At 36.2% G+C, this 25,530-nt stretch overlaps 3 protein-coding genes across 5 annotated transcripts; 2 read left to right on the plus strand and 1 right to left on the minus strand.

Moving 5' to 3' along the window:
* Window positions 1–386: 386 nt before the first annotated feature.
* On the minus strand, window positions 387–11,355 carry LOC130737668 (serine/threonine-protein kinase TOUSLED). Of its 3 annotated transcripts, none has more exons than XM_057589492.1 (18): window positions 11,163–11,355; window positions 10,178–10,349; window positions 9,371–9,613; window positions 8,925–9,014; window positions 8,455–8,661; window positions 8,008–8,058; window positions 7,666–7,773; window positions 6,595–6,639; window positions 5,430–5,542; window positions 5,281–5,347; window positions 3,876–3,942; window positions 3,450–3,544; window positions 3,200–3,379; window positions 2,808–3,021; window positions 2,204–2,468; window positions 2,002–2,056; window positions 1,649–1,810; window positions 387–806 (listed from the first exon to the last, which is right to left on the minus strand). In XM_057589492.1, the coding sequence occupies exons 2-18, from the start codon at window positions 10,319–10,321 to the stop codon at window positions 711–713; spliced, it is 2,202 nt and encodes a 733-aa protein (XP_057445475.1). In that variant the 5' UTR covers window positions 10,322–10,349; window positions 11,163–11,355; the 3' UTR covers window positions 387–710. The 3 variants fall into 3 exon arrangements, with proteins under 3 accessions (XP_057445475.1, XP_057445476.1, XP_057445477.1); XM_057589493.1 differs by having other exon boundaries at window positions 2,808–3,018; window positions 11,163–11,352; XM_057589494.1 differs by lacking the exon at window positions 11,163–11,355 and adding an exon at window positions 9,735–9,986 and having other exon boundaries at window positions 10,178–10,318.
* Window positions 11,356–14,950: 3,595 nt separating this feature from the next.
* Window positions 14,951–16,099, plus strand: LOC130736111 (glutathione S-transferase T3-like). The gene has a single exon (XM_057587958.1). The coding sequence runs from the start codon at window positions 14,951–14,953 to the stop codon at window positions 16,097–16,099; it is 1,149 nt and encodes a 382-aa protein (XP_057443941.1).
* A 397-nt stretch (window positions 16,100–16,496) lies between these two features.
* Window positions 16,497–18,134, plus strand: LOC130737669 (uncharacterized). The gene has a single exon (XM_057589495.1). It carries the CDS (start codon window positions 16,517–16,519, stop codon window positions 17,933–17,935), a length of 1,419 nt encoding a protein of 472 aa, XP_057445478.1. The 5' UTR covers window positions 16,497–16,516; the 3' UTR covers window positions 17,936–18,134.
* The last annotated feature ends 7,396 nt before the right edge of the window (window positions 18,135–25,530 follow it).

A 25,530-nucleotide genomic window follows, 5' to 3' on the forward strand; every position in this document is an offset into this window, starting at 1 on the left:
CGAGCAAAAAGGTTTCAAACCAACCACCCAGAAATCGATCGGCTTATAGATGGGGGAGAAGCCTAAACTCAATCAAAAATAAAACTTGAGTTTAATTCTTCACGATGCCCCACATACCACTTTTGTTTGTCTTCCCCTTTCCAAAACTTTTTTTCGCTTAGAGATTCAAAGACCATTTATCTCATTTCCCCCACCCTAAACCATCATTTTACAATTATTCAACTAGTTCTATAATTATATCTCTACATAATACATATCTTCACGTATTATCACTTACTACCATTCTCACCAGATACTTAGCCAGTTACTATCATTCATTCTCTTCAACATAACTCACTTATTAAATAAGGATAATCTAATCAAATTACTTATCAAAAAGAACAGTATCAAAATCAATCAATATTCATTGAAAATCAAAATCCTATCATTCAGGGGCAAGAGTATTAAAAATCACGAAAGCTTTCTCACTTGTGAGGACTGGGGACTATACATGCTCCCCCATATTTTTTTGAATCAAAAGATAAATCCATGAAGCAACTAGTCTTCCTTTCAGAGCGGGGAAACATCCTCTTCCCCATTTGACAAAATTACAAAAAATCTCTACAATCTATACAAAATTTGATAGATCATCAGTATCTAAAGTCAAGAAGATGAGATCATCTATGCTTTAATGGTGAGGTCTGCATAGCAAAACCATGTCAATGATCTCATCACTTCTTTGCATATGTGAGATATGGATCTTGTGCAATGGTTAATACATCTGGTCTCTCAGCTTGGTTATATGTGAGACACCTCCGAATTAAATCCTGTTATAAAAGAAAGTTGTCAGGTTTGACAGTGAGAAGTACCATGATTTGTCTACAGTTACAATGCTAAGTTTAGAAAGAATTTAATTTACATACATACACCAACAGTGTAAATAGTTTTACAACATGCAATCACATTTCTTCATTTTTCATTTTTTATCTTTTTAATTTATTTTAATTTAATTATGAAATGACAAATTGGTGAACTCGAATTGGATGATACTGGGCAATTTTTAAACTGTGACTCTGTGAGTATACAGTTTTAAACTCAGGAATTGTACACCGCAAATAAGTTTCATTAGAAGAAGGGGGATCTCAGACTGAAGATCCATACTTTAGCCTAAGAATTATTTTCATGGCTCTGGCGCTCAGAATTAGAAGGATAAAGTTTAAAAAGACCCTCTATACCCCCCCCAATTCTTTCTCACTGGTGCAAACTACTTTCTTAACTACCAAACTCAATCATCATTTAAATAGCATTTTGATATGACAAATAAGCAATATATGTTACGAAGGAAATTTGCAAGAAATGAAAGAAACACTGATGTGCCAAAGCTAACTTTGTTATTTGACCAAAATCATGGGGGCATTGGTTGATAAGTACCACTTCTTTGTATCTTAACTTTTAGTATTTTCCATGACAAATAGAGGGTAGTTCAGTAGTTGCACTTGCACATGAATAAAGTTACTTTCATTTTTTTTGTTAAAAAAATCATAAATTTAACCTACAAGAAGCAAAGATTCTGTGTATCGCTGAATATTAGAATGATATAAGTAAATGAAAGATGTCCGAGGAACAATCAGCCATTGGCAGCAATTATCAGAAAAAGGGTGCAACTCACCTTTGCCTCATTAGAAACAGCAGGTCGCGGAGGAAACTCAACCTTGCGCGCCTTAATGATTGTGTCTTCACGAAGTATTCTTTCCTGTGTTTGGTCATGTCCGAAAGGACGTTTTCCAAACAGCATTTGATAGAACAAAATACCAGCAGACCAGACATCAACCTGTTTCCCAAAACAAAGTCAGAAATGTAAGGTGATTACTGATTATGCAAACCAAATCCAGACATGGTTTTTTGCACAATCCCAGCCATCATGACTTAAAGTGAAATATCGTTACACCGAATGGCAGAGAAAATGCGAAGTGATAACCCAAATAAAAGAATAACTTATTTACAACTTGGAAAATTGTTGACCTTTGATGATATAAGAGGTGTCTTGCTGAGCTCAAAGCATTCAGGAGGCAAATACCTACAAGGTCAAAAGGAAGAGGAGGCATGAATAGGTTTGGCCAAAGTCAATGTTGGAAGCTCATGGAAACATGAAAGGAGAATCAAAGTTCAAGTAGTTCAAAATTTAGAAATCTAGTAACAATGATCTTCACGAGTAACCATGTACCAATATGTTCCAGCTCCCTGGGATGTAAGTTCCATGCCCTGGGATCCCACATCATCCTCCACTATCTTACTAAGACCAAAATCAGTCACTTTGGCAACACCGAGCTCATCAAACAGAACATTTCCTGGTTTTAAATCATAATGAATAATCTTCTGTGTTCTTTTATTCATGTAAATAAGGCCTTGAAAAATCTGAACTAGAATGACCCTAGCCTCCCTCTCAGGCAATATAGGAGTTGCTTTAAGGACACCATCAAGATCCTTCCCTGGAAGAATAAAGGAGGATCAAAGTGAGAAGGGGTGGACAGCAACTCAAACAAAAACCAAGAAGTCATTCAAGTCCAAATTAATATTTATAGTCTATATCACAAAAATTGTTGGCGTATACAATTACTATACTCTCATTATACGGAATTATAGTTTCCGTTAGTATTAATTGAGCTGTTAGCCTGTTACAAGTCAACTGTCAATTGGTCACATGGGTAGTTATCAGTTAGTTACTGAGTTAATGAAATCAGAAATTATATTTCATGAAATTTCTCTCTTGAACTCTGACAAAAATAAACAAAGTAATGATCTTCATAAAAAGGATTAAGCATATATACCACTACAGTACTCTAGAACAGTACAGAATGTATTATGATCGATCTCAAAGATGTCCCATAACCGAACAATGTGACGATGGACTAGGGTCTTGTGAATGTTATATTCACGAATTGCGTGTCGTATGTAACTTTGCTTCTTCTCCTCACTCCATTGAGCATTTAAACCATGCAGCTTGCATGCAACGTATCTATGCTCCACCATGTCAAAAGCCTGCTGGAAATATCATACTTCAAATCACTGGAAAAAGGTATATATTTACAATTGCCGATATAGGCGAAGGATCTATCTAGATTCTGGTTACAGTAGCTCAAAACCTTGTATATTATTTGCTAAATAATATCAATATGGCAAAATGATTACTATAATCATTATACTTTAGAGAAATTCTGACCTTGTACACCTCACTAAAACCCCCCTTCCCAAGAAGGTTTAGAAGGGCATAACGATGATTTAGAATCTGAAAATTGTTAAACCGTGAACCATCTTCATCCCGTATGCGTTTCATTTCACGAATCAACCTCCCTTTCTCCAGTTCGTAGCGATCCCTCTCCCGCAAAATAGTTTCTTCCTCCTGAAATTTTTTGTGCTATTAGAAACATAGAGGAAATGGAATATTAAGACAAGCAGAAGTATCCCCTTACTCGTTTAATGCTAGCTAGTCGAGACTTATAGATTTCCTCATGGATGAGAACATCTTCTGCTAGTCCAGCCTCCACTTCTGTTCCATCACCCTTATCTTCAACCGGAGAAAAGGTCCAAACAAAAATAAAACATAAACCATTAACAAAGTGAGCAGAATAATATTATACAAGATAGTCTACCAGCATCTGATCAACTGAAACAGATATAGATTGCCTCCACTGGCCATCTTAAGGATCATATTATCATTAATGATTTGTATGTAGAAGGCTCTTAAAGGTCAATACAGACAAATTATTTAATGTACAGATTTACTAACATCAATGGTATATGTTCATACTGACAAAAAGATAATCCATGTTTAAGTCCACCCAGCCCTTCATCCTGATGTTAGAAGTACTAAAAGAAAAATTGAAACAGAAAATTACCAGACTGTTTTTTCTTGAATAATTTGCGCTGCCGCTCAATTGCCTCCTTTGTTTCTATTAGTTGTTTCTGGAAAAATCAAGAGATAAAGGAATTCATGTTATACTGGAAACTACTATCACATGCAAGGGTTTCAATTACAAAAAAACGTGGAGACAGAAGTTATTGAAATATTGACATACTAGTATAATATACTGTGTCCTATATATAGCCAAATATTACTGAAAATGTGAAACTCCAAAAGCACTACATTTTTTTTTATTTAGCCATCAATCCAATTGAAGCAAAAAGGCCCACGTTTTATAATATCTATATTCTAAGGCTAACAAAAGGCATGCAAAATCACTGTTGCACAAATGAAACCTGAAAATATCTAAAGAGATTGGCAGTTTAACTAAACAATGAAGTGTTCTTTCAAATAAATCGATTTGTATTAGAGATGACAATGGATAGGGTACTATAATAGCTGTAGTATATGTATTTAAAAGAATACCTGCACCCAAATGCATACTTGCATGGGTAGCAACTTTAATACTCATATCTTTACTCACCAGGTAACTAAATACCCATGCTCAAACCACTTTTTTTACTATTGAGAAACACATAAATTCACACAATAATAGTGTTTGAAAGAGGATGTCAATATTTTTAAATTTGTCCCACATTTGCATGACACTTTCTTTGCCAAACATGTAATGACAAGATCAATTACCACTAGCATGCATTATAAAAGGCCATGTTCAACCCTCTCCCTAGAAGAAGCCATCAATGAATACCCCAAGCCCATTTGTTATCTAATTCGTAAGAATTTGAACTCGACACCAAATGCTAGCTCAGGCCTCAGAGGTGAGGATTGCTATACCATTTAAAAGATTTTCTTTAGCCATATATCTAGGTGAGGCCTTAATACACCCCTTCACGTTCAGGGCTGGGGGGGTCCATTTATGAGTGACCCAATAAACGAATATAGGATAAACTCTAATACCATTTTAAGAATTTGGACCAGACATAACTCTAAGCCCAAAATAATGGTGCTCTAAGTTTATCCTTGGTGCAAACCATATTGGGAACTTGACAGGCACACTCATGCTAGTTCAGAAATGGGCTACTATTTAAATCAAGCCAAAAAATATATCTTTAGTAACTCTTAATAGATAATAAGGTCATTAGGACTTCGCAAAGAGTATTGTACGATTGCTAATGTAGTGTAACTCTTCAGAAAATGACCTGCAGAGTATATCACTTAAGACAAAAATAAAAAACCTATGTATAGCTAAGACATTACACATTTGAGCTCCATCATTATGATTAGAAACAAATTTCCTTAGTACACATTAAATCAATAAATAACAGCATGGCACAAAAACTGAAAAGAAAAACCATTTAAAGAAATAAAATTAGACATACAAGCTGCGCATTCAGATCCTTTAATGCTTGACCATCTTCCCAGGTTTCTAATATGACAGTCCCAGCTCTACAATTCAAAATCAAACTAATAAGAAAACTGGGGCAAAAGGATGACGTGAAAAGTAATTTCTATAATGTTCCTCGTATACCTAATAACACCAACATTTCCAAGTCTCAATGAGTCTTGTCGTACTTTCAGCCTTGCTTCTTGTCTCTCAGCCTTTGAAACAGATATCAGCAAATCTGATATTACTTTCATTCTCTGCAAGATAGAAGGATCAGATGTAACTATGCTGGCTCAACTGATGCATGACAGAGAGAATGCTCCTTGATTTTTTTTTCTTTGGAGTAGGAGATGGCACCTATAAAAATGCTGCCTAAGATTTCTAGTTCATTTTTATATGAAGAAGTTTCATACAAGCATGATTTAGTGCATTCCCTCTATTGCATGCACATGATCATCCACTGTTTTCTATTTTAAATAACATGTATGTCATTAGGAATGAATCAATGAAGGGTTTTACAAAAATACTCGTACCCAAGGTCATACCTGCAAGAATAACAACTAACAACTTAAATACCAATCCATAACCCGATGGGTACCTATATTCTCATACCCGGATCCATTACCTACATTTTAGTTGACTTGAAGATGGTCTTCAATATTGAGTTTGCTTGGTAAATTAATAGAAAGGGAATGTTATTAACATATTAAACTTATTAGTATAATAACAAACAAAGTATTGATTGACTGGGCGGGCCCATCTATAAATATAGGGTCCCCGCCTAGGAGGCGATTTGGTCCATAAGTCCGGGATGGTAAGCTTAGGCCAGAGAGGAGGGAGTCCTGGAAAGGCGAACCAGAGGGCGTGATTACACTCATTTGGCGAGCCGGTGAGTCCTTTGAAGGACAGGAAGCACCTCTTAAATTCAACCAGCGAGGGTCCTTGGATGGCACGCTCACTGGGGCGAATTTAGACCTAAGGAGCATTATATAAGGCCTTCTGGACCGAGTCTTATAAGGCCCAAAGTCCATTAGGCAATAGGATTTAGGGTTAAAACCTACCCACTATAAAAGGGAAATGTGGATCTTGTAAACGGGGTGGGTACATAGTTAATATAGTTAATACTTATCTAAAAACGGCCAGGTTATAACAAGACTCTACTTCCGCTAGGGTTTTGGATCTAGGCCGTTTCTATTGAATATTGATCACCAAGCGTGAACAATAGGTCCAACTACCATATTTACTTTGAGAGATTCAACAAGGACTTAAACTATGATTATCGTGCAAATGAAAGCAGAAAAAAATAAACCTTGGGCTTCATTTTCTGTTCATGATCTCTCAGGTCCTTCAGTTCCTGCACGTTCCAGAATCAAACATTAGAAAAACAGCAAATTATCACATCAATTTTTACAACTATCAATTCCATTACTATCAGTGTTATCAAATATCCACCATGGCGTTTTCTCATGGCAGTTTTCTGGCTTTCCGCCAAGGGCAATACCCCGCCATATGGCCGCCATTATTTGTTATGTATGGCAGGATTTTGGCTTTCTTCCATGACCCGCCATCCGCAATTAACAACACTGATTACTATATGCTATAAATTCCATGATATATTATCCCCCAAATGGTGAGCACATGTTCATTTATTTTTTACAACTATCAATTCCATTACTATATACTATAAATTCCATGATATATTATCCCCAGAATGGTGAGCACTTGTTCATTTAGCAAATGTTAAAATACGCAATTTGCAATTTGAATCACACAATTTGACATGTTTCACTGATATTTTATTGAGGCCTTTACAGACCAGATTTGGATTCAAATGGCAAAAGACATAAACTGTTCAAATTTTAGGACTTTCTTCTTCAAACAACTTGCATGCAGAAAGTCATATCAGAGAATTTATAATATGATTGCAGAGAGAAAGTGCATAGAAGATCTAAGTGTATTTTGATCAGGTTATAACAGACCGGGTCAGGTCTGCACAACCAAAATAGAACATACATTTCAAATTTAAATGCAATTTTTTTCAAAAGCCTGATACGTACAGTAGAACAGCAACTTTCTGTAATAAAAAATTTTATAGGACATGCAAAGTTGCAAACACGAGGACCTCTTTTTGGCTAAAAAAGCAGATATGTACTACAACAGCAACTGCTCAATCACATCTCCAAGTGGAAATGTATAGTAAATTACTTTACCATTTTTTGTGTTTGGACTTATTTAGCTTTGAATCCGAGCTGTATATACGACGTATGATTAATTGTTGAAAGAAAATTCCATATTTGATATTAATATTAAATATAGTTGAATTTGAGTTAAAATTATCTAGTATTTTCTTTCAAATATGGGTATAGGATATACCACATACCTTTTCTAACTGTTGACAAAGATTGTGAGAATCAGAGGTTTCTTGCTTTGATTTATGCAAGTCTTCCTCCAACACAACAACTTTTGCACGTAAAGATGCAACCTCCTCCTAATTTAAGATAGAGGTGAAATAAAGTAAGAGAAATATATAAAAATTACAAGCTTCCAATGTCCCAATAAAATAATATTGAAGTCTCAAAAGTATCTCACTCAGATATGGTTGGGGGAGGGAGAAATGAAACAGGCCATATCAAACTTCTTTTTATTTTCATATAAAGCTACACATTCTTTTATTTACCAGAAAATGCATAAGTGGAGCTCAAAAGTTATGCAGAAGTCTTACCTCTAATGAAGCACGACTGTCATCATGAATCTGATCTTTGACTTTGCCATCCTGCAAATAAATACAAGCTCTATAGGGATTAGGGACAACCAAGGAGTACAATATAAATGATTAGATAAACCTTGCAGAATGGAGAATACAGAGATTAATTTGGAAGACATCATACTGGCACCGAGTAACCATTCAAAAAACCAAGCAACAAAACAAAAGTACTCAAGACAAATGCAATTATCAGCATTTATAGTCCTTTACCCAAAACCTAGAGGTTTCTATCTTATGTCTCTATTTAATCAGGTAAAGATTTTGAAAGTTGAAACTATGCAAGCAATAATGTGTGTAATACAGATATAATCACAATTATAAAGACCAGTTAAGAAATACTAATAGGGACCATTGACAACAAATGACAAACAATAAAGAATCACATGTTTACGGCAAGGAGCCTACCTTATGGTATACATTCTCAATCTGACCATTAAAAGCCAAAACATCTTGAGGAGATATTCGTGATTTGGTCTGATCGTTAACCCTGGAACCCCGACCCCTACCTGAACCAGAACTCCCTCTTCCACGACCATGTTTCTTTCTATTCACATCAACGTTAACTTTTGTCTCCACAGTCTCTAAACTAGTTTGTCTTCCATCAGTACCACCCTGATATGTAAATATTTTCAGTTGGAAATAACTAGATGACCAGATTCTGTCACAAGCTTTTAGCACTTCATACAAATGGTTGAAGTCGTAAAAATCATAAAAGTATTATTAAGAGAAGATGACAACTGCAAAGCATTTAAAAGTAAGCCAAGAAGGAAGCAAATTATCCCGTTATTTAATATATTTTCAATATGAGATGCAGCTATTCTATTATTGTAACAAAGAATATATTGGGTCATCACTCTCATCAGATGAAAACTAACCTCAACATGTTCAAAAACATTAGAGTTATCATCTTCTTCAAGTTTTCGGCGTTTCTGTGTGTTGGCTTGAATTAGGAATTCCTCACCATTCTGGAATAAAAACATGATCATAACAAAGACAACCTAATCAGTGTAGTTAATCAATATATATGAATATATATATATATATATATATCCAAAATTGATAATCTTCTTGTAAACAAAATTAACAGCAACATTGAACACAAAAATGTACCACATACATTTATAATATCCAAAACTATGAAACAATAAACAATCAATCAATCAATTATCAAAATAAATCAGATGAAAGCAGCATCTACATTAATACTGAAAATCCCTGCCAACACTAGCAAATAAGATATTTACAGAACCATATCAATAGGAGCCCTAACAGATGCAAACAAATTACCACACCCATTGCTCTAAATTGGGCTAAAACTTACATCATCATCAGAATCACTGGAAGTGGATGGTTCAAGCAAACCCTCAGCAGCTCCACTGAATTTCCCAGCTGAAGAAACAGAGGACCAACCTGGCTGCTGAGCAGTGGAGGAAGTAGTAGCCTTCCCCACCATGCGAGCTTCCAGCTTTGCCATCTTTGAAGGCAGAGACTGGTCCGATTGGTTGGAAGAGTTGGATGAGAAATGAGCAAGCAGGTCATCCGACATTGTTACTGCAACTGCAAACTGTTTGGCAACAAAGAAAATGCTTCTCAAATCTTCCAACACCCAAAGAAAATTCAACCCATTTAGGAAAAAAATGATCTTTTGATGAGAAAACAAGCTTCTGAGTAGAGCTAGGCCATACCCATTCGTGATCAGAGAGCAAAAGGTTGCATTTTGACGGAGACCCACGTGAAGAAATGGGGATTTACACAAAGGGGAAACCCCAGAAGCAGTTGAAGAAATCAAAAGGTAGAATTTTGAGTACCTTATGGGTGAAGAACTCAGAGAATTGATGGATTGAAAATGGAGAATCTAGGGTTTTGGATTTTGGTGAAAGAATCAAAACTTGGGAGGGAAGAATGAAGATAGGTATATGAGAGAAGGAAGCATATCACTGCAAAACAAGCCAATAATACTTTTTGTTTTAATGTGAGGGCATCAATTTTTTTTAATTTGAAATATGTGAGATGAAAGGGGTTTCCATGGGTGAAAAATTTGAGACCATGTCAGAAGGGTAAATGAGAAGTGAAAAGAGGGGGTAAAAAGAAAAAGAAAGGTGTACAAATGTGGATGCAGTAGTAGTACCTGGATGTTGGAACTTGATGTGAGATTGGTGCTCCTTAAATCTAGTGAAGTATCATTGTGATAACTTTTTCTTGCTTGTTTGCTGCTCCTCTCATGAGAATGGACCTTGGAATGACTATAATCGCATATTCGGATACACATCATGTAAAATGACACATCATGTAAAGAAAACCTGGAGAAATCAAAGAGAAAACAAACAGATATCTTAAATTCACCAAACGCCCAAACCTATAAAGCAATGACATATAAAAGAAATAGACTTTTCACTATTTATATGCTAAGTTAACATATAAATTGCACAAACTATGACAAGCTAAACAACTCCAATGCTTAATTACAGCAGTTGGAAATTTTCTACATATATTGCAAAACTTGATCTTCATCAATACATCAATATCACCATTTCCTTCATCTATAAGTGACACTAGAGATGCTGGGATAGGAGCAAAAGAAAAACTTGATCTTCATCTATACATGGATATTCATCAGCTTTCCCTAACAATTTGATCTCCATCTATACTAATCAATCAATTCATATACTGGCTATATAAAACAAAAAACAACCAGCACAACAGCTAGCACCTTCTCTACACACAAGCAATTTGCTGAAGTTTTTTCACTAATTGTCAGATGCATTGCACTTGTGTATTGGATTAAACTAATTGCATTTTGTACTTTTGAGAGTCAAGTTTGAGAAAACAGGATTTTTCAGTTTTGTCAATCTAAGCAACATAATGTGCCCAAACTAGACCAAAAAAAATTGAACCGCAAATTGAGAATTAAAATTTGTCAAAGAAAGATAGGATTGCTTGTTAACATTATTGTCTAATGCAAAGCAACAACAGTTTTAACAAAATCCCTCAACCAGCAAACACCATATTCATATATAGTGCTTGTATTTTGCATAACTTATGCCAGCCCTACTAATAAACGATTTTGAGCCTGCCTGCCTGCACATATCAGTTAAATAAACAGTAACTAATACCTGAGTTTCTTAATCGTGAGAGTCTGAGACTGAGACTGAGATAGGCTGCGAATTGCGATCGAACCAGGGCTCAGGGGCAGAGCGTGAGGGATGGCGCGGGTGGGTTCAACAGTGTCAGTGTGCGACTGAAGATGATGAATCGTGAAAGTGAGAGAGGTGGGTCATCGGGTGGGGTAGCTCTGTTTTGTTTTTGGTTGAGGAATGTTGGGATGGGATGGGCCAGCTTAAGTGGTTAACAAAAATTTAGAGCCTGATGATGTTTTTGCCCATGCAGGCCGGGCCTTAAATCCGCCCCTGAGAAGGGATGGCAACGGGTCGGGTTTGGATTTTGTCTTTCCCAGACCCGAACTCTCATGGCAAACCCAAACCCGTCGGGTTTCAGGTTTATCCAAACACGTTATAGTCTCAAACTCACGTTCTAACCTAACTTGATTCCTAGAGTTTTTTGCAAAACAAAACGTAACTTAAATGGTTTTGTTATGAAAAAACATTTTATATCTTCTTTGCAAACAAATATAGTATTTTGTTGTTCAAATATAATCAAATTGTTAACAAATCAAGTTGTTAACATGGTATATATAAGAGTAATTTTGTAATTTTATATATATATTAGTCGGGTTCGAGTGCGGGTTTCACCAATACCAAACCCAAACCCAACTATATCGGGTTTTACCCGTAAAATCGGGTCGGATTCAGGCGGACCCCACGGGTTCGGGTTATGTTGCCATCCCTACCTGTGTGAGAGGAAAACAAAAACGTGTGTGCAAGGGTTGTACTTATACTCACTCACACTATCACTCATCTTTTTTTTGCCCATTTAACACCTTTTTTCTCAAAAAAGAGCCTACGGCCCTGGGCATATGTCGGGCCCTGCTTCTGCCCCTGGTCTGAGCAGATCTGGTGACAGCGTCCTCGGATGCGATTGCAGTGGATGAGAGGATGGGTGAGGCGGAGGAAATGGTTTTAATGGCAAGGAAGCTAACGAAGGTGCTAGAATTCAATTAAGGCTTAATTAACAAAACATAATAGTGAAAAAACAAGGAACTCCAAAGAGATCCACCCCACCAAAAATCTATGTTTTTTCACTTGTTGATGAGGATGCTAAGAACCATGCCCTTTTGAGAGGCATTGGGGAATTTTCAACTTTGATGGACCAATCAAATACCATTTGAATCTTGGTGGAGGAAAATCACTAGTTGTTGCAAAGGGGGTGAGGTATTTGACAAAGCAATGGTGTGTCATGTTAGATCAAGCTAATCTTTCAGATAGTATGAGCAAAGCATGCACTTATGCTGATTGCACCTCTCTTGCTTCTGGTGCTTCTGGTGCTTCTTGTAGTGGGCTTGACAAAACAGCAAATGCTTCATGCGCTCCTGGTATTATCAAACCATGGGTCAGCGCAAAGATTCATGTCAATGCAATGGTCTTTCAGTGATTACTAACATTGATCATTCACCTCCTCAAAGTACTTGCAAATTTTGGATCATAACTGCAACATCTTTTGATGCGGTTGAGGCGAGGAATGATTTTGCAGCAAACAGCCTCAGATTAGAACAATGGAAATAGTGGGGGGTAAATGGGTAAGATGAATAGAGGATATTTTTGTAAATTCACATTTTGAATCCAATCAATCTCAGTTATTCAATTTTAAAAATATTATATTTAATGACTACTTTTAAACTACACCACCGTGGGACAGTTTTAAGTTGTACCACTGAAGCCAACACCCCTTGGAATTGAATCTGTTGGGAATCTATAATAGTTACAATAGAGGATCCGTTGAGATATCTTTCTTACTAACATGACATTTCCAGAGCGTTTTGGCTGATGTGGCACACAGACAGGGCTTTGGCTGATGTGGCATGCAGACAATTTTTCAAGGTTATTCAATTCTGGTACCTTCCTTTCCTTCCCTTGCCTTGGTGCTCAACCGTCTCCAAGCTTCATCCTTTTTCCTCTATGTGGTTGGCTCTCAGTTTTTCAATTATATTTTAATCTGTTTCCTTGCTTTGTTGTTCAACCATTTCCAAGCTGTTAGCTGTCATTTTTTATTCTATTCCAATGGTTTCACACTTTCTTCCTCTGCCGATGCATGTTGAGATTGGACATTTGCCACTGTTTTCTGAGTTAGTTCAGTTTCTTCTCAGTTACCAAGCTTAAACATTCCAGTTCACGTGTCTTCCTTTCCTTCTGCGCGTTCTTTTCCTTTACCTCTAAATTGTGCCTCTAATTTTAATTTTTTCGAACTGTTACAGGGAGCTAAGATTCATGCTACCATTCGGAAAACCTTGGTTTATAAGAGCAACTCCAACGCTGGGCTCTTAGGCCAGCTGGAGTTGCTAAGAGCCGGCTCTTATTTTTTCCCTGCATTGGAGAGAGCCTTAAAGCTCTTAGCTACAGTCCATAGGCTCTTCTGCAAGAGCTCCTGCTTAATGAGCTCTTATATTAAAAAACGATTATTTTCTCTCACATGCTCCTCATCAACTACTTTCAGAGGGAAGAAACGGTAGAAGGGAAGAAGAAGAAGAACAGATTTGAAATAAACTAACACAAGAAACCAAAATCAATTTTTTTAAAAAAAAATCCAAACTTTACAACCAAAATCAAACTTTTACACTGCAACTGATATTTACATAGGAAAAAAAAAAAATTCTGAGCCTTGCATGTCCGATCTTGTTGAAAGGGAGACTTGAATGTGCGAAAAGGGGCTTCCTTTCCCCTGATCTGATCTGGTGGCTCCGATTTGGGTGGTGGTAAGTCGATTTGGGGGCGGTGAGGTGGATTTTGGCTGTGGTGGTGGGTGTTTGAGGCGGTGATGTGGGTTGGGTTTCGGTGGGGGTGAGGTGGGTTTTGGGTTTCAGTGGTGGTGAGGTGGGTTTTGGGTTTCAGTGGTGAGGTTGGGTTTCGGTGGGTTGGGTTTCAGTGGTGGTGGTGGGGTTGCAGAGGTGGGTTGGGTTTCAGAGGGGAGAAGAAGAAGAAGAGAAGAGGGGAGAAGAAGGGAAGGGGGTTTCGAGGAGGCAGGGGAGAAGAAGAGAAGAGGGGAGGAGAAGAAGAAGAAGAGGCTTTCGGTGGGTTGGGTTTCAGTGGTGGTGGTGGGGTTGCAGAGGTGGGTTGGGTTTCAGAGGGGAGAAGAAGAAGAAGAGAAGAGAAGAGGGGAGGAGAAGAAGAAGAAGAGAAGAGGGGAGGAGAAGAGGGTTTCGAGGGGGGGAGGGGGAGAGGCGGCTAGGGTTCACAAATGGGGCTCTTGATGGGTTTATATATAGGGTGACCTGCCCAGCAGGTCACCCTCCCGTTGTGGACCGGTTTCAGACCGGTTTTGACCGGCTGGAGCCGGTTTTTTAACCGTTTTAGGTTGTCTGACTGGTTTGGCCGGTTATCAGACCGTTTCTCTCCCATTTTCAGCTTTTATACATTATATATAGTGTGCACTTCATCATTTTACACATCAATTCAAAATGGATCACCAACATTATCAACAATACTATGATTTGTTGGACGATCAAACACTTCCCACCAATGAAAGTTCTCAACCTCCGCCGGTGTTACAACAAGGAAACCAACCTTCACAGGTGTTTCGACCTACGCCGTCATTTCCTCCTCACAACCAAGCGCGTCACACCCGAGGCAATTTTCAAATTTCTCAACACCAAATGTCTCCATATCCACCTCAAAACCAATCGCATCACCCCGGTGGCAATTTTCAAAATTATCAACACCAAATGTCTCCATATCCACCTCAAAACCAACCGCATCACCCCGGTGGCAATTTTCAAAATTCTCAATACCAAATGTCTTCATATCCACCTCAAAACCAATCGCCTCACACCGGTGGCAATGTTCATAATTCTCAGTACCAAATGTTTCCATATACATCTCAAAACCAACCACTTCACCCTGATGAAAATTTCACAAATCCACAATACCCCATGTATCCACCACAATACCAATTTCAAAGCCAAGCCCCTCCTACTGGTAGCACTGGTTCAAAAGTCTCTGATACACAATGTGAGGCTACGCCTGATGATACACAACACGAGGGTCTAGATGATATTGATCTTGAAGATGAGGATCAATCTTCTGGAAAGAAACGCACCAGATGGAGGGTTAAAGACGATTTACTTCTTGTTCAATCATGGCTCAACATTTCTAAGGATCCGACGGTGGGAACTGATCAAACGGCAGCAAAGTTTTGGGATAGGATCCGCGACCAATTTGACGAGTACCGTGACTTTGACACTCCTCCGAGGACAGGGAAGATGCTGAAATGTCGTTTTGGAAAATTGAGTAAAGATATTCAATTCTTTACCGGTTGCTACAACAAAGTTACCACTCCTTGGAAAAGTGGACACTCAGAGAAGGATATCATGGCTGAGGCGCATGCCCTATTTCAGGTAGACCATAAAAAAGATTTCACACATGAGAATGTATGGCGGATGGTGAAAGATGAACCAAAGTGGAAGGGACAATCAATGAAAACCAATTCAAGGGGACAAAAGAAGTCAGGAGCTGGCGCCGACGGAACATCGACTGACCCAAGTGCATCAATTGATTGCGACGAATATGAGGCAACACCACCAACAACTCGCCCGAAGGGCAAGAAGGCAGAGAAGAGAAAGGCCAAAACAACAGATACTGCGTCAAGTACTCTATCTTTTGCTCCTCACCCTGATGTGTTAGCCATGGGGAAGGCTAAAATGGAAATGATGGCAAATTTTAGGGAGATAAGGAACAGAGAACTAGATTTGCAACAAGCTGACCAACAACTGAAACAAAGTGAACTGCAATTGAGACAGGAAGAACTCAAATTTAAGAAGGCGGAGAACTTTCGGGCATATATGGATATCCTTAACAAGAACACATCTGGAATGAACGATGAGGAGTTGCGTAGGCATAACGCACTACGTGCTTTCGCCTTAAGTGAACTAGGAATGTCTTAAATCTTCTTGTGTTTCTTAATGTGTATTAGTGATGTAATTTTATTCTTCCAATTTCTTAATGTGTATTGCATCAATGTTGTAACTTTATTATTCTAGCTTCTTCATGTGTACTGAATCAATGTTGTAATTTCGTTATTCTAATTTCTTAATTAGTATATTGTCAATGTCGTAATTTTATCATTCAAATTTCGTAATAAGTACTATGTCAATGTTGGGGAATATAGCCGTTGGGGAATATAGCGGTTGGGGAATATAGCCGTTGGGGATATAGCCGTTGGGAAATATAGCCGTTGGGAAATATAGCCGTTGGGAATATAGCGGTTGGGTAATATAGCCGTTGGGAATATAGCCGTTGGGAATATAGTCGTTGGGGAATATAGTCGTTGGGAATATAACCGTTGTTTCTCTTATTTATTCATGCCATATTTCATTCATTTCAACATTCAACAGTTCTTTCGTTCTCTCATCTTGTATTCCTCCTATCAAATTACACCAATATTTTGTCATTTGTGCCATATAATGGATCCAAACAATTTACCCGACTGGAACACATTTTACAACGAATGTGTGGAGGATTTTATGAATGACACGTTCGTTGAAGATATGATGCAGCAGGAGATGGAGTTCTATCAACAACAACAACAACATGCCAACACCGTTAGGCCCAAGAAAACAAGAAGAGTAATAAAGAGAGATCGTGAAGCTGGGAACGAGCGGTTGATGAAGGACTACTTCTCTGAAAATCCTGTATACACGGAAGAGCTTTTCCGACGAAGGTTTCGAATGCGAAAGCATGTGTTCCTCAGAATTGTAGAGGCCCTTGGGTCTTATAACCCGTACTTTTTAATGTCCGTTGATGCAGTTGGAAGACAAGGTCTATCACCATTACAAAAGTGCACCGCCGCTATTCGTATGTTAGCGTATGGATCACCTGCTGACAGTGTTGATGAATACGTTAGAATTGGTGAAAGTACTGCAATTGAGTGCTTAAAGAATTTTGTAGAAGGTGTGTGTGAAGTATTTGGTGGGCAATACTTGAGGCGTCCAAACGAGGAAGACATGACACGCCTACTTCAATGGGGGGAGTCTCGTGGATTTCCAGGTATGTTAGGTTCCATTGATTGTATGCATTGGGAATGGAAGAATTGTCCAGTTGCGTGGAAAGGTCAATACACCCGAGGTGATCATGGAAGACCCACAATCATGCTTGAAGCAGTGGCATCACAAGACTTGTGGATTTGGCATGCATTTTTTGGCATTGCAGGCTCAAATAATGACATTACTGTGCTAAACCAATCTCCGGTGTTTAATGAGGTTTTGCGTGGAGCTGCTCCCATGGTGAAATTTAGAGTGAATGAAACAATGTATCACATGGGATACTATCTAGCAGACGGTATCTATCCCGAGTGGGGTACATTTGTGAAGACCATCCCAATGCCACAAGGAGAAAAAAAGCAAAAGTTTGCCAAAAGACAAGAAGCAGCAAGAAAGGACGTGGAACGTGCATTCGGAGTGCTCCAATCTCGGTTTGCGATTGTCCGTGGTCCATCACGCTGGTGGCATCCGAATGACATGAAGTCAATCATCTATGCTTGCATCATATTGCATAACATGATTGTTGAAGATGAGCGCAACACGTACAAAGGTAATTTTGTTTATGAGCAGGTCAATAATGACATATCGGATGCTGAAGTATTAAGCGGTCCTATTCCCGCTTTTAGAAATATGTTGGAAAGGAGAGCACATCAAATTGAAAAGTCAATCCATCGCCAACTTCAAGCAGACTTGGTGGAGCATATCTGGGACCTTCCTGAAATCGATAATAATGAAACTTAATCTTCACGCCTTGATGTGTATTTCGTTTCAAATGTATTGTTGTTTATTTTTCATTCTCATGTATTTCCTTTCGTATTTATTTTGTTAATGTAATGTATTAAGGTCTCTCTTAGGGATTGTTGTACTCTTTTTCCTTCACTAGGCTTGTATCCCAATTGGGCTTTTCCTAGTAAGGTTTTAATGAGGCTCTCTCTCTCAAGTTTGGCTCTCTTTTATTTCTATAATTCAATACAATGTACTTTTTTTAAAATTTTAGGAAAATTAATTTTAAATTAAATTAGTATAAGTAATAATTAAATTAATTTCTAGTTGAAGTATTGATATACTATTAAATTTTAAATCTAAATTAGGTGAAAATAAATATCATTATTTAATGTTGTATGGTGGGACACAGTGGGACCCTTGTAATAGTAATTTAAGAGCCCATGCATTGGAGCAAAATCTGCTTCAGGCTCTTAGCAGGCTCTTAAGTCTGACGTGGCACATGAATAGTGTAGAATAGTGCTGAATAGTGTATAAAAGCCCAAATAAGAGCCTAAGCATTGGAGTTGCTCTAAGTACCAGAATTTGATTAAAGAAGGTGGCGTGTACTCCATATTTTTCTTGGCTCATGTGGTGAATAGTGGTGATTATAAGACTACAGTGCATCATTCAAAGTGAACTTTCTGTACAACACTGAATTTCATCTCATGAACCAAAACCCTATCACTATGAGTCCTTTCTCATTTGTTCCTATCCGTGCCATTTTGAATCAGGCTCTTGATGTCAATATTTTAGTGTGTATGTTCCAAGATCCAACTATTTTCTTAGTCCCTTATTATATTGAGCACAATATGCTAAACACATGACTCATGTCACCATATTTTTTATTATTTAGATGTCCTTGGAATTCTTACTGGAGTTGGGAATGAAAAGTCTTATGAGAGTGATCGTGATAGTATCAAGATGAATGTCATTGACATTGACCCTAATGGGTATATCTCCTTAAAAATTTCTGCTTTTATGCTATCAATGGTCAATATTATTCTGTAGTGGTCGAATGTGCATTATTTGGGGATTATGTTGACGGGCTCAATCATTACTTAGCATCTGGTGATATCTGCAACACAACTGCTGTTATCCAGTTTCCCAAAGTGAAAACTTTCAAAGGTATGAAGCATAAAGAATTTGATTTTTTTAATATATTCATTTTCATTAACTTTTTGTTAATTTCTTTGCATTCATGCAAGGTCTGTCTGCAGAATGTTAATGGTGCAACAAAGCTTATGTTTAACCTTGACATTGAAGAAGCTCGCATCTTGAAACAATTGTAAATGAGCCTATCATTTTTCTATTTATATAATGTTCACATTCTAAAACTAAACTTATGATAGAGAAAACTTACACTTAAAGCAGAACCTCTCCTCTAATCACAACACAATAAACTGATAGTTATTCAAGAAATACAACCAGTCAACCATGAAGGTAGGTTTCAAGTAGTGTGTTACTCAACTTTGTGATCAAGAGAAAAAAAAATAACAACAAGATAACAAAACCTAAATCCGCTATTAAATATAGTCATGGTGAATATTGAATAGTGATTACCAGCCATAAATGAAACTACTATATTCAAATTCCAAAATCTTCCCAACAATTAGGGATGGGCAATGAATTAACAACATTCCATTATAGAATACTTCCTCACAAAATCTGTCTAAACATCCTCATGCGCTAGCTTTATCAGCCTTTGCCAATTTTCTTCTATGTTGATGCTCTGAAACTTTATAGTCTACCACTTCACGGAACAAGCTCGGATCAAGCACACAGTTCTCGCTTCCGTACACAACAGCTTGAACACTTGCCATCGGTTTTGCAATTTCCCTTCCAGAAAATCCGCCAGTTTTAGCTGCGGCTTCCTTTGTTTTCTCTTCCAGGTATTCTAATACAATTGAAGATGGAAGTCAAACATTGAGTCAGATTCCTGATTCTTGCAAGCTATCAGATAAGGAGGACTTTTCGGTTGTTACCCCTCGCAAGACTATTCAAGAAATGAAGTTATCCCTTGAGGTTGACCTAATACATTTATTAACAGGTACTTTTACCCCGTGCGCTGCACGACGAAATTTATTATTATATTTGATAATTTAATATTTTAATTATAAAAAAATTCAAATACTAAAAATGGAAATACAATCACAATAAGGTTGTAGGTATGTAAAAAAACATAAATAAATGCCGTCAATTTTAATGTTTTGCTCTCAAACACCCATTTAACAAATATAATGATACCAAAAAAAAAAAGGAAGTAATTGGCCATATGAAAATATTTCACATGACTTCATCAATAAATTTATTTTCATAACAATCATACTAATCCAAAATTATTTCTAGAATTATAAAAAAGTGCTGAAATTATATTTGATTTTCTTATTATTAGTTTGTAGATAAAAAAAAATTATGTAAAATGTTCCTCCGTGAGAGTTTTTAATGAAAAAAAAACGAAAATCATATAAAATTTATTCTTATGTAAGTTTCAACATGACTGTGATAAAATACATGCTAACACATAAATAGTTGGTTTCTGATAACCTCTTCTAGATATATAGATACTTAATTTCATAATGGCAATTTCTCTCTAGTAAAGAAAAAATTAAAAAATTATGATTAAGAAGTTTCTACTATAATGTTGTGCAAAAAAATCGAAATAAAGAGACATATACTGCAATGCTAATTCTGCCTCTACTTAAAAGAGTCATGAGTTTCTATCATGAACGTGAACAATTGATTCTTGAATTTGAACCACTGAAGAAATATATATCCTTTTGATGAACTCATAGCAACCAACAAAGGATTCTGCATTGAAAGGATTGTTCCTCTCAAAAGATGAGACACTCTACTATAAACTTGGCCCTTGTTTCTTTCATCCTCAAACAAAAAAAACCACTTCAGCTACTGTTGTTGTTGTTTCTCTTTACCCACTTCGAATTCGGAACCCTGTCTTCAGAACCTGAAGAGCCTAACCATGTGACAGTTTCAACACGTCAAATAACATGATAAAGAAGATGAACCTTTTGTCCAGAAAACATATACTTCGAAAACTTCTATGCCAATAACAAAATAAAAATTTAGAAAATAATGATAGAAATGCACAAAGTAATTATCATTCAAAATAAATCACATGATTTAAAGAAGACACCGAAAGTTGCAAGATAAGGATTATATGTGAAGGGGGAAGTAAATGAACAGACAACCTGTTCCATTGCTAATGTTATTGTCATGTCCCATCAAGGAGTATATCACTCTATCTACAGGAAAACACGCTCATAGAATCTCTTCCTTTAATCATAAGCAATAAGAATCTCACTCAATCTACAGGAGACCACCGTAGTGTTTAACTTGGGAACACTCGTTAATTTTATTTGGGTTACTATTAATACATATGTCATGGCTAGAAAATCATGTAACAAACCTTCCATTATGATTCTGATATTCATGAGACCTAACTAATCCCAACTAAACGAAAACCTCTAAATCAATACATTACTGATGATGCAATAAAAACACAACTACCTGATGCTGAAGACATAACTGTCGTCTTGATGAGTTGCATAGAGGAATGTGTAAGCATTTATCAGGACTTCTCACAATATAAGCAGTAATAAGCTTAAAGAAGCAATACCAACACATTGAGAGGTTAGCCACTAAGTAAATATAAAAGTAATCACAAAGATCACCATAAGCAACATCACAAAGATCACCATTGTATAAAAGATCACCATTGTATAATTGGCCACTAATAGGTAGATTGTACAACTCCAATTCTAAATCAGGATTCAAGTATCTAAATGCTACATCTACTACCTATTTCTCGTCTCTCATTTCCCCATAATATAATATGTAGTAACTTCATCCATTAAATTCCCACCCCAAACAAATCAGGATCCGGTTAAAGTTTAGAACCTGAAATACCTGCGGGGTACAACAATGCTTGGAATCTTTAATAAAAAATAGTTACTATATGGATAGTTCTAACTTCTAACCTCTAGCCTCGTATAAAAGAGCAAATGAAAGACGGTCTAAAATTGAAGAATACCACTCACTTCTATATATTGAGAGATTTTTCTTAGCAAAATCATTAAAAAGAGTACAGCCTTCTATAATTTCAAAATCTTATTATTTTGGTATATGTTTGATAATGTGTGATGAATGCAAATAGATTGACATAAGATCATGCAACTGATCAAAAGATAGAATTTAATTTTAGTATATTTCCAACATGCACAACAGATAATATAAATGTATGAGCAGCTATACATGTAAAACAATAATTGCAAGTACATCTCATTTTATCCTCTACTTCAGCTGCAACTGCTAGCATATTTTGTATATAATCAAACACCTTTAGTTCAAGTCAAGGAATACATGTTCTGCAGTCATCTAATTCTGTTGCATATTCATTGCCAATGAGCATCCCACTTCCGATGCAGTCTCCTTGAACCAATTTTAATTAACATATCAATACTCTAGAGGTGCAACACTTTTGCTCCCAACCGTGAGAGTACGTACAATCTACTTAACATATCAAAACAAAATACAACTAAATGAGTTCCAAACCAAGATAAGGTATTAACAGCAAGTCTAACTATTTTTAAGAACTGCGAGTTATTTCTCTTGAAAAGTTGCTAAATATTGTTTAATATTGTTCCATTACAACCCCTATGTGGATAACAACTTGTTTGGAGTACCTTCATGGGTTTTGGTAAACTTATACATGACTTCCACCAACAATTCTGCACTTCCCTTAATACCCATGCCTCCTACAAAATTTCAAAAGAAACTCCATTTACTTAAGTGCTTTGTTATGTTATATTTCACTACAAAGAACAGATATAACGCATACAATTCTAAAATCAGCTTCCTCTTTCTTCTTTTCTCAGTTATTGGGTTCCTCTCATCCTCCTACTCATAACACAAATTGAAATGAAAGAAAAAAGTAAGAACCCAAATCAAGAAGGGAAAGAAATAGAGAGAGGAGAATTATATTGTATCCACTGCATTGGAGGAATTACTCAGGGATCATAAGCTTCATGAACTATAAAGCTGAAAGAAATTGCGCAATTAAGGAAAAATACATCAATAGACGAAAGTGAAGAGAGCAAATGAGTACCCTCCAAAGTTGCGTGAGACAGAGAAACAACCAAAGCATATCTGAGCGACACTGGGAAAGTTAGAGACTATAATGTTGACGAAGAGAGCAAGTTGAGCAGAGTAGAGACTTTTGAATTTCAAAATCAAATAGTTTTAAAACGGAGGAATTAATCATGCTTGGCATTGAAAACTGGAAATATAAGTCATGCTTCTATGTATGGGAAAGTGTCAATTATTACTACTCATTATATTTGACATTGGAACATGAACGTACCAGATGGATAGAAAGGGATGGAGCCGAGGCATATGATTGGATACTGTTGGAAGAAAAAGCTTTCTTTTTGCTTGCTGAAATTAAAAAGGGGTTGAGGGTTGCATCGATATAGGCACTTTAATGTGGGAAGTTCGAGCCATTTGAATTCAAGTATTTTAAATTTTAACTACAGTTACCAGGAGCTCATTTAATTGATGTATTTAGAGGTGTGTTTAAGAAGAGTGTTGGTGAATGGGAGAGAGAGTGAGTGGGAGAGAGAAGGAGGAATATTAGTGAATTTTAAAACAGAAAAAAAGGAGAAAAAGACACTTGGATTATTTTGGAGGGAAGGAATGTGGGGCTGCCACCTAGGAATTCCACTGGAGAATTCAACCAATCAAATAATCAATTGCATGAGAAAAAGAAACCTAAGGAAACAGGTCTTATAACTCATCATGTTTTAATAAAGTTATAGATGTCATTACACATCAATTCAGGTTAATTCTAAAATTAAAACTTTCAATATTTTGAGCAGAACTCTGTTTATGTTGTCTCTGGTACTCCCTCCGTTCCTTATTATAAGGTCAATTTAACAAAATCTCTAGGATTAAGAAAAGTTGTTAAAATTAGTTAAAAGCAATAAATTTGTTAAACTTTTTAAGGAACATTACTAAATTACCCTTACTTATAACTTTTTGAATACAATTAATTCTTATTCCAAATTAACTACTCCACTAGTAACTCCAAGCATTGATGGTTTATCTTGATATTTTCAACCGGCCCCTCAAATTTACTCCATTGACAATTCACTGTTTTCTTGTTTTAGATGAATAATTCATTGTCTTTTTAATTGCAAACACTGCACCAAGACTCCAAATTATTTGTTCCCATTTTGAGTCAGAGAAAGAGGCCTGAGAATTTTTATTGAACTCCATTTTGTTGTATACAAATTTGTTTCACAAAGTCTTATATTTATATAGATTAATATTGTGGGTACCGTAACTACACTTTAATTCATGGCATTTCCTAAGTAGTATCTATAGCATTTAGTTATACTCACATACTCCAAGTACTCGAGCAAATGAAAAGGTAGTAAAAGGTAATGGATGATTGTAGCATTGAAAATAAGTAAAATTATGAAAAGCAAAAGTATGAAGAGGGTAAATTTGGAAAAAAAAATCAATGCTATTTAAATCTTAGAAATGGACTTATATTTAGGAACAAAAAAAACTCTAAAAAATGGTCTTATAATAAGGAACGGAGGGAGTACCATCAAAGGAATAATTGATCCTGAAGAATGGTGGTACATTGCTTGCAAATACAACAAAAAGGTTTATCCTGATGAGAATATGTATTTTTGTGAAAACTGTAATAATCATGTTGTGGTTGTGTTTCAGAGGTATAATCAAATTTGAATTCCATTAATTTCGAAAATGCGTTATGGTTTTCTTTCTATAATCTTATGTTTATTTATTAATTTTTAATGTAAGGTATCTGTAAGACCCATATATTTTATGCGATTAATTAACTAGTTATTTATCGACTTAAGAGCGATAAGCGTTATTAAGCTTAAATAGATGTGTTCTTTGTACCTTGTATGTTTATGATTGTATTATTACTATTTTATTACTTAAGAGGAAAGAAAAAGAATAATAAACAAAAGTTACAGATCTGTCACGTAAGTGACTAAGAAAATGTATGTATATTTATATATATATATATATATATTATATTTTCGGTTAACATTTTGTTCCTTGATCACTTAAACTTGCTTAAAGTAATCTTAAATTATATCATAGAGTCCCTCATAATTTTTAGGATAATGACTCATCTTCCTAATATGTTTCTCTATAGCTCTATGAGTTAAATCCTACACTACCTAAATTAATCTACCCTCAAAATTCTCTATTTCAATATAAACATTAAGTTTAAGCAAGAAAAAGTTGGAAGTAACGAAACAAAGTAAAAAATTAAAAGAATGAATTGAAGCTTGTGGTGTAAAGTAAACCTTGGTGGTAAGCATAACACGGATTAAAAAACTTACGTGTAGATTGAAGATAAATTTTGCTGGCAAAGCTATACACCTAGTAGCATGAGGTGGTCAAATTTCATATCTAAGATTTTCACTATAAAAGGGAGCAACGTGAAGGGCAGTAGAATGCAACACACAGAGCATTGAAACACATATATTACTAGTTTTGAGTGAACTAAATTT

Source organism: Lotus japonicus, chromosome 2, assembly GCF_012489685.1.
Source record: "Lotus japonicus ecotype B-129 chromosome 2, LjGifu_v1.2".
Taxonomy (NCBI): Eukaryota; Viridiplantae; Streptophyta; class Magnoliopsida; order Fabales; family Fabaceae; genus Lotus; species Lotus japonicus.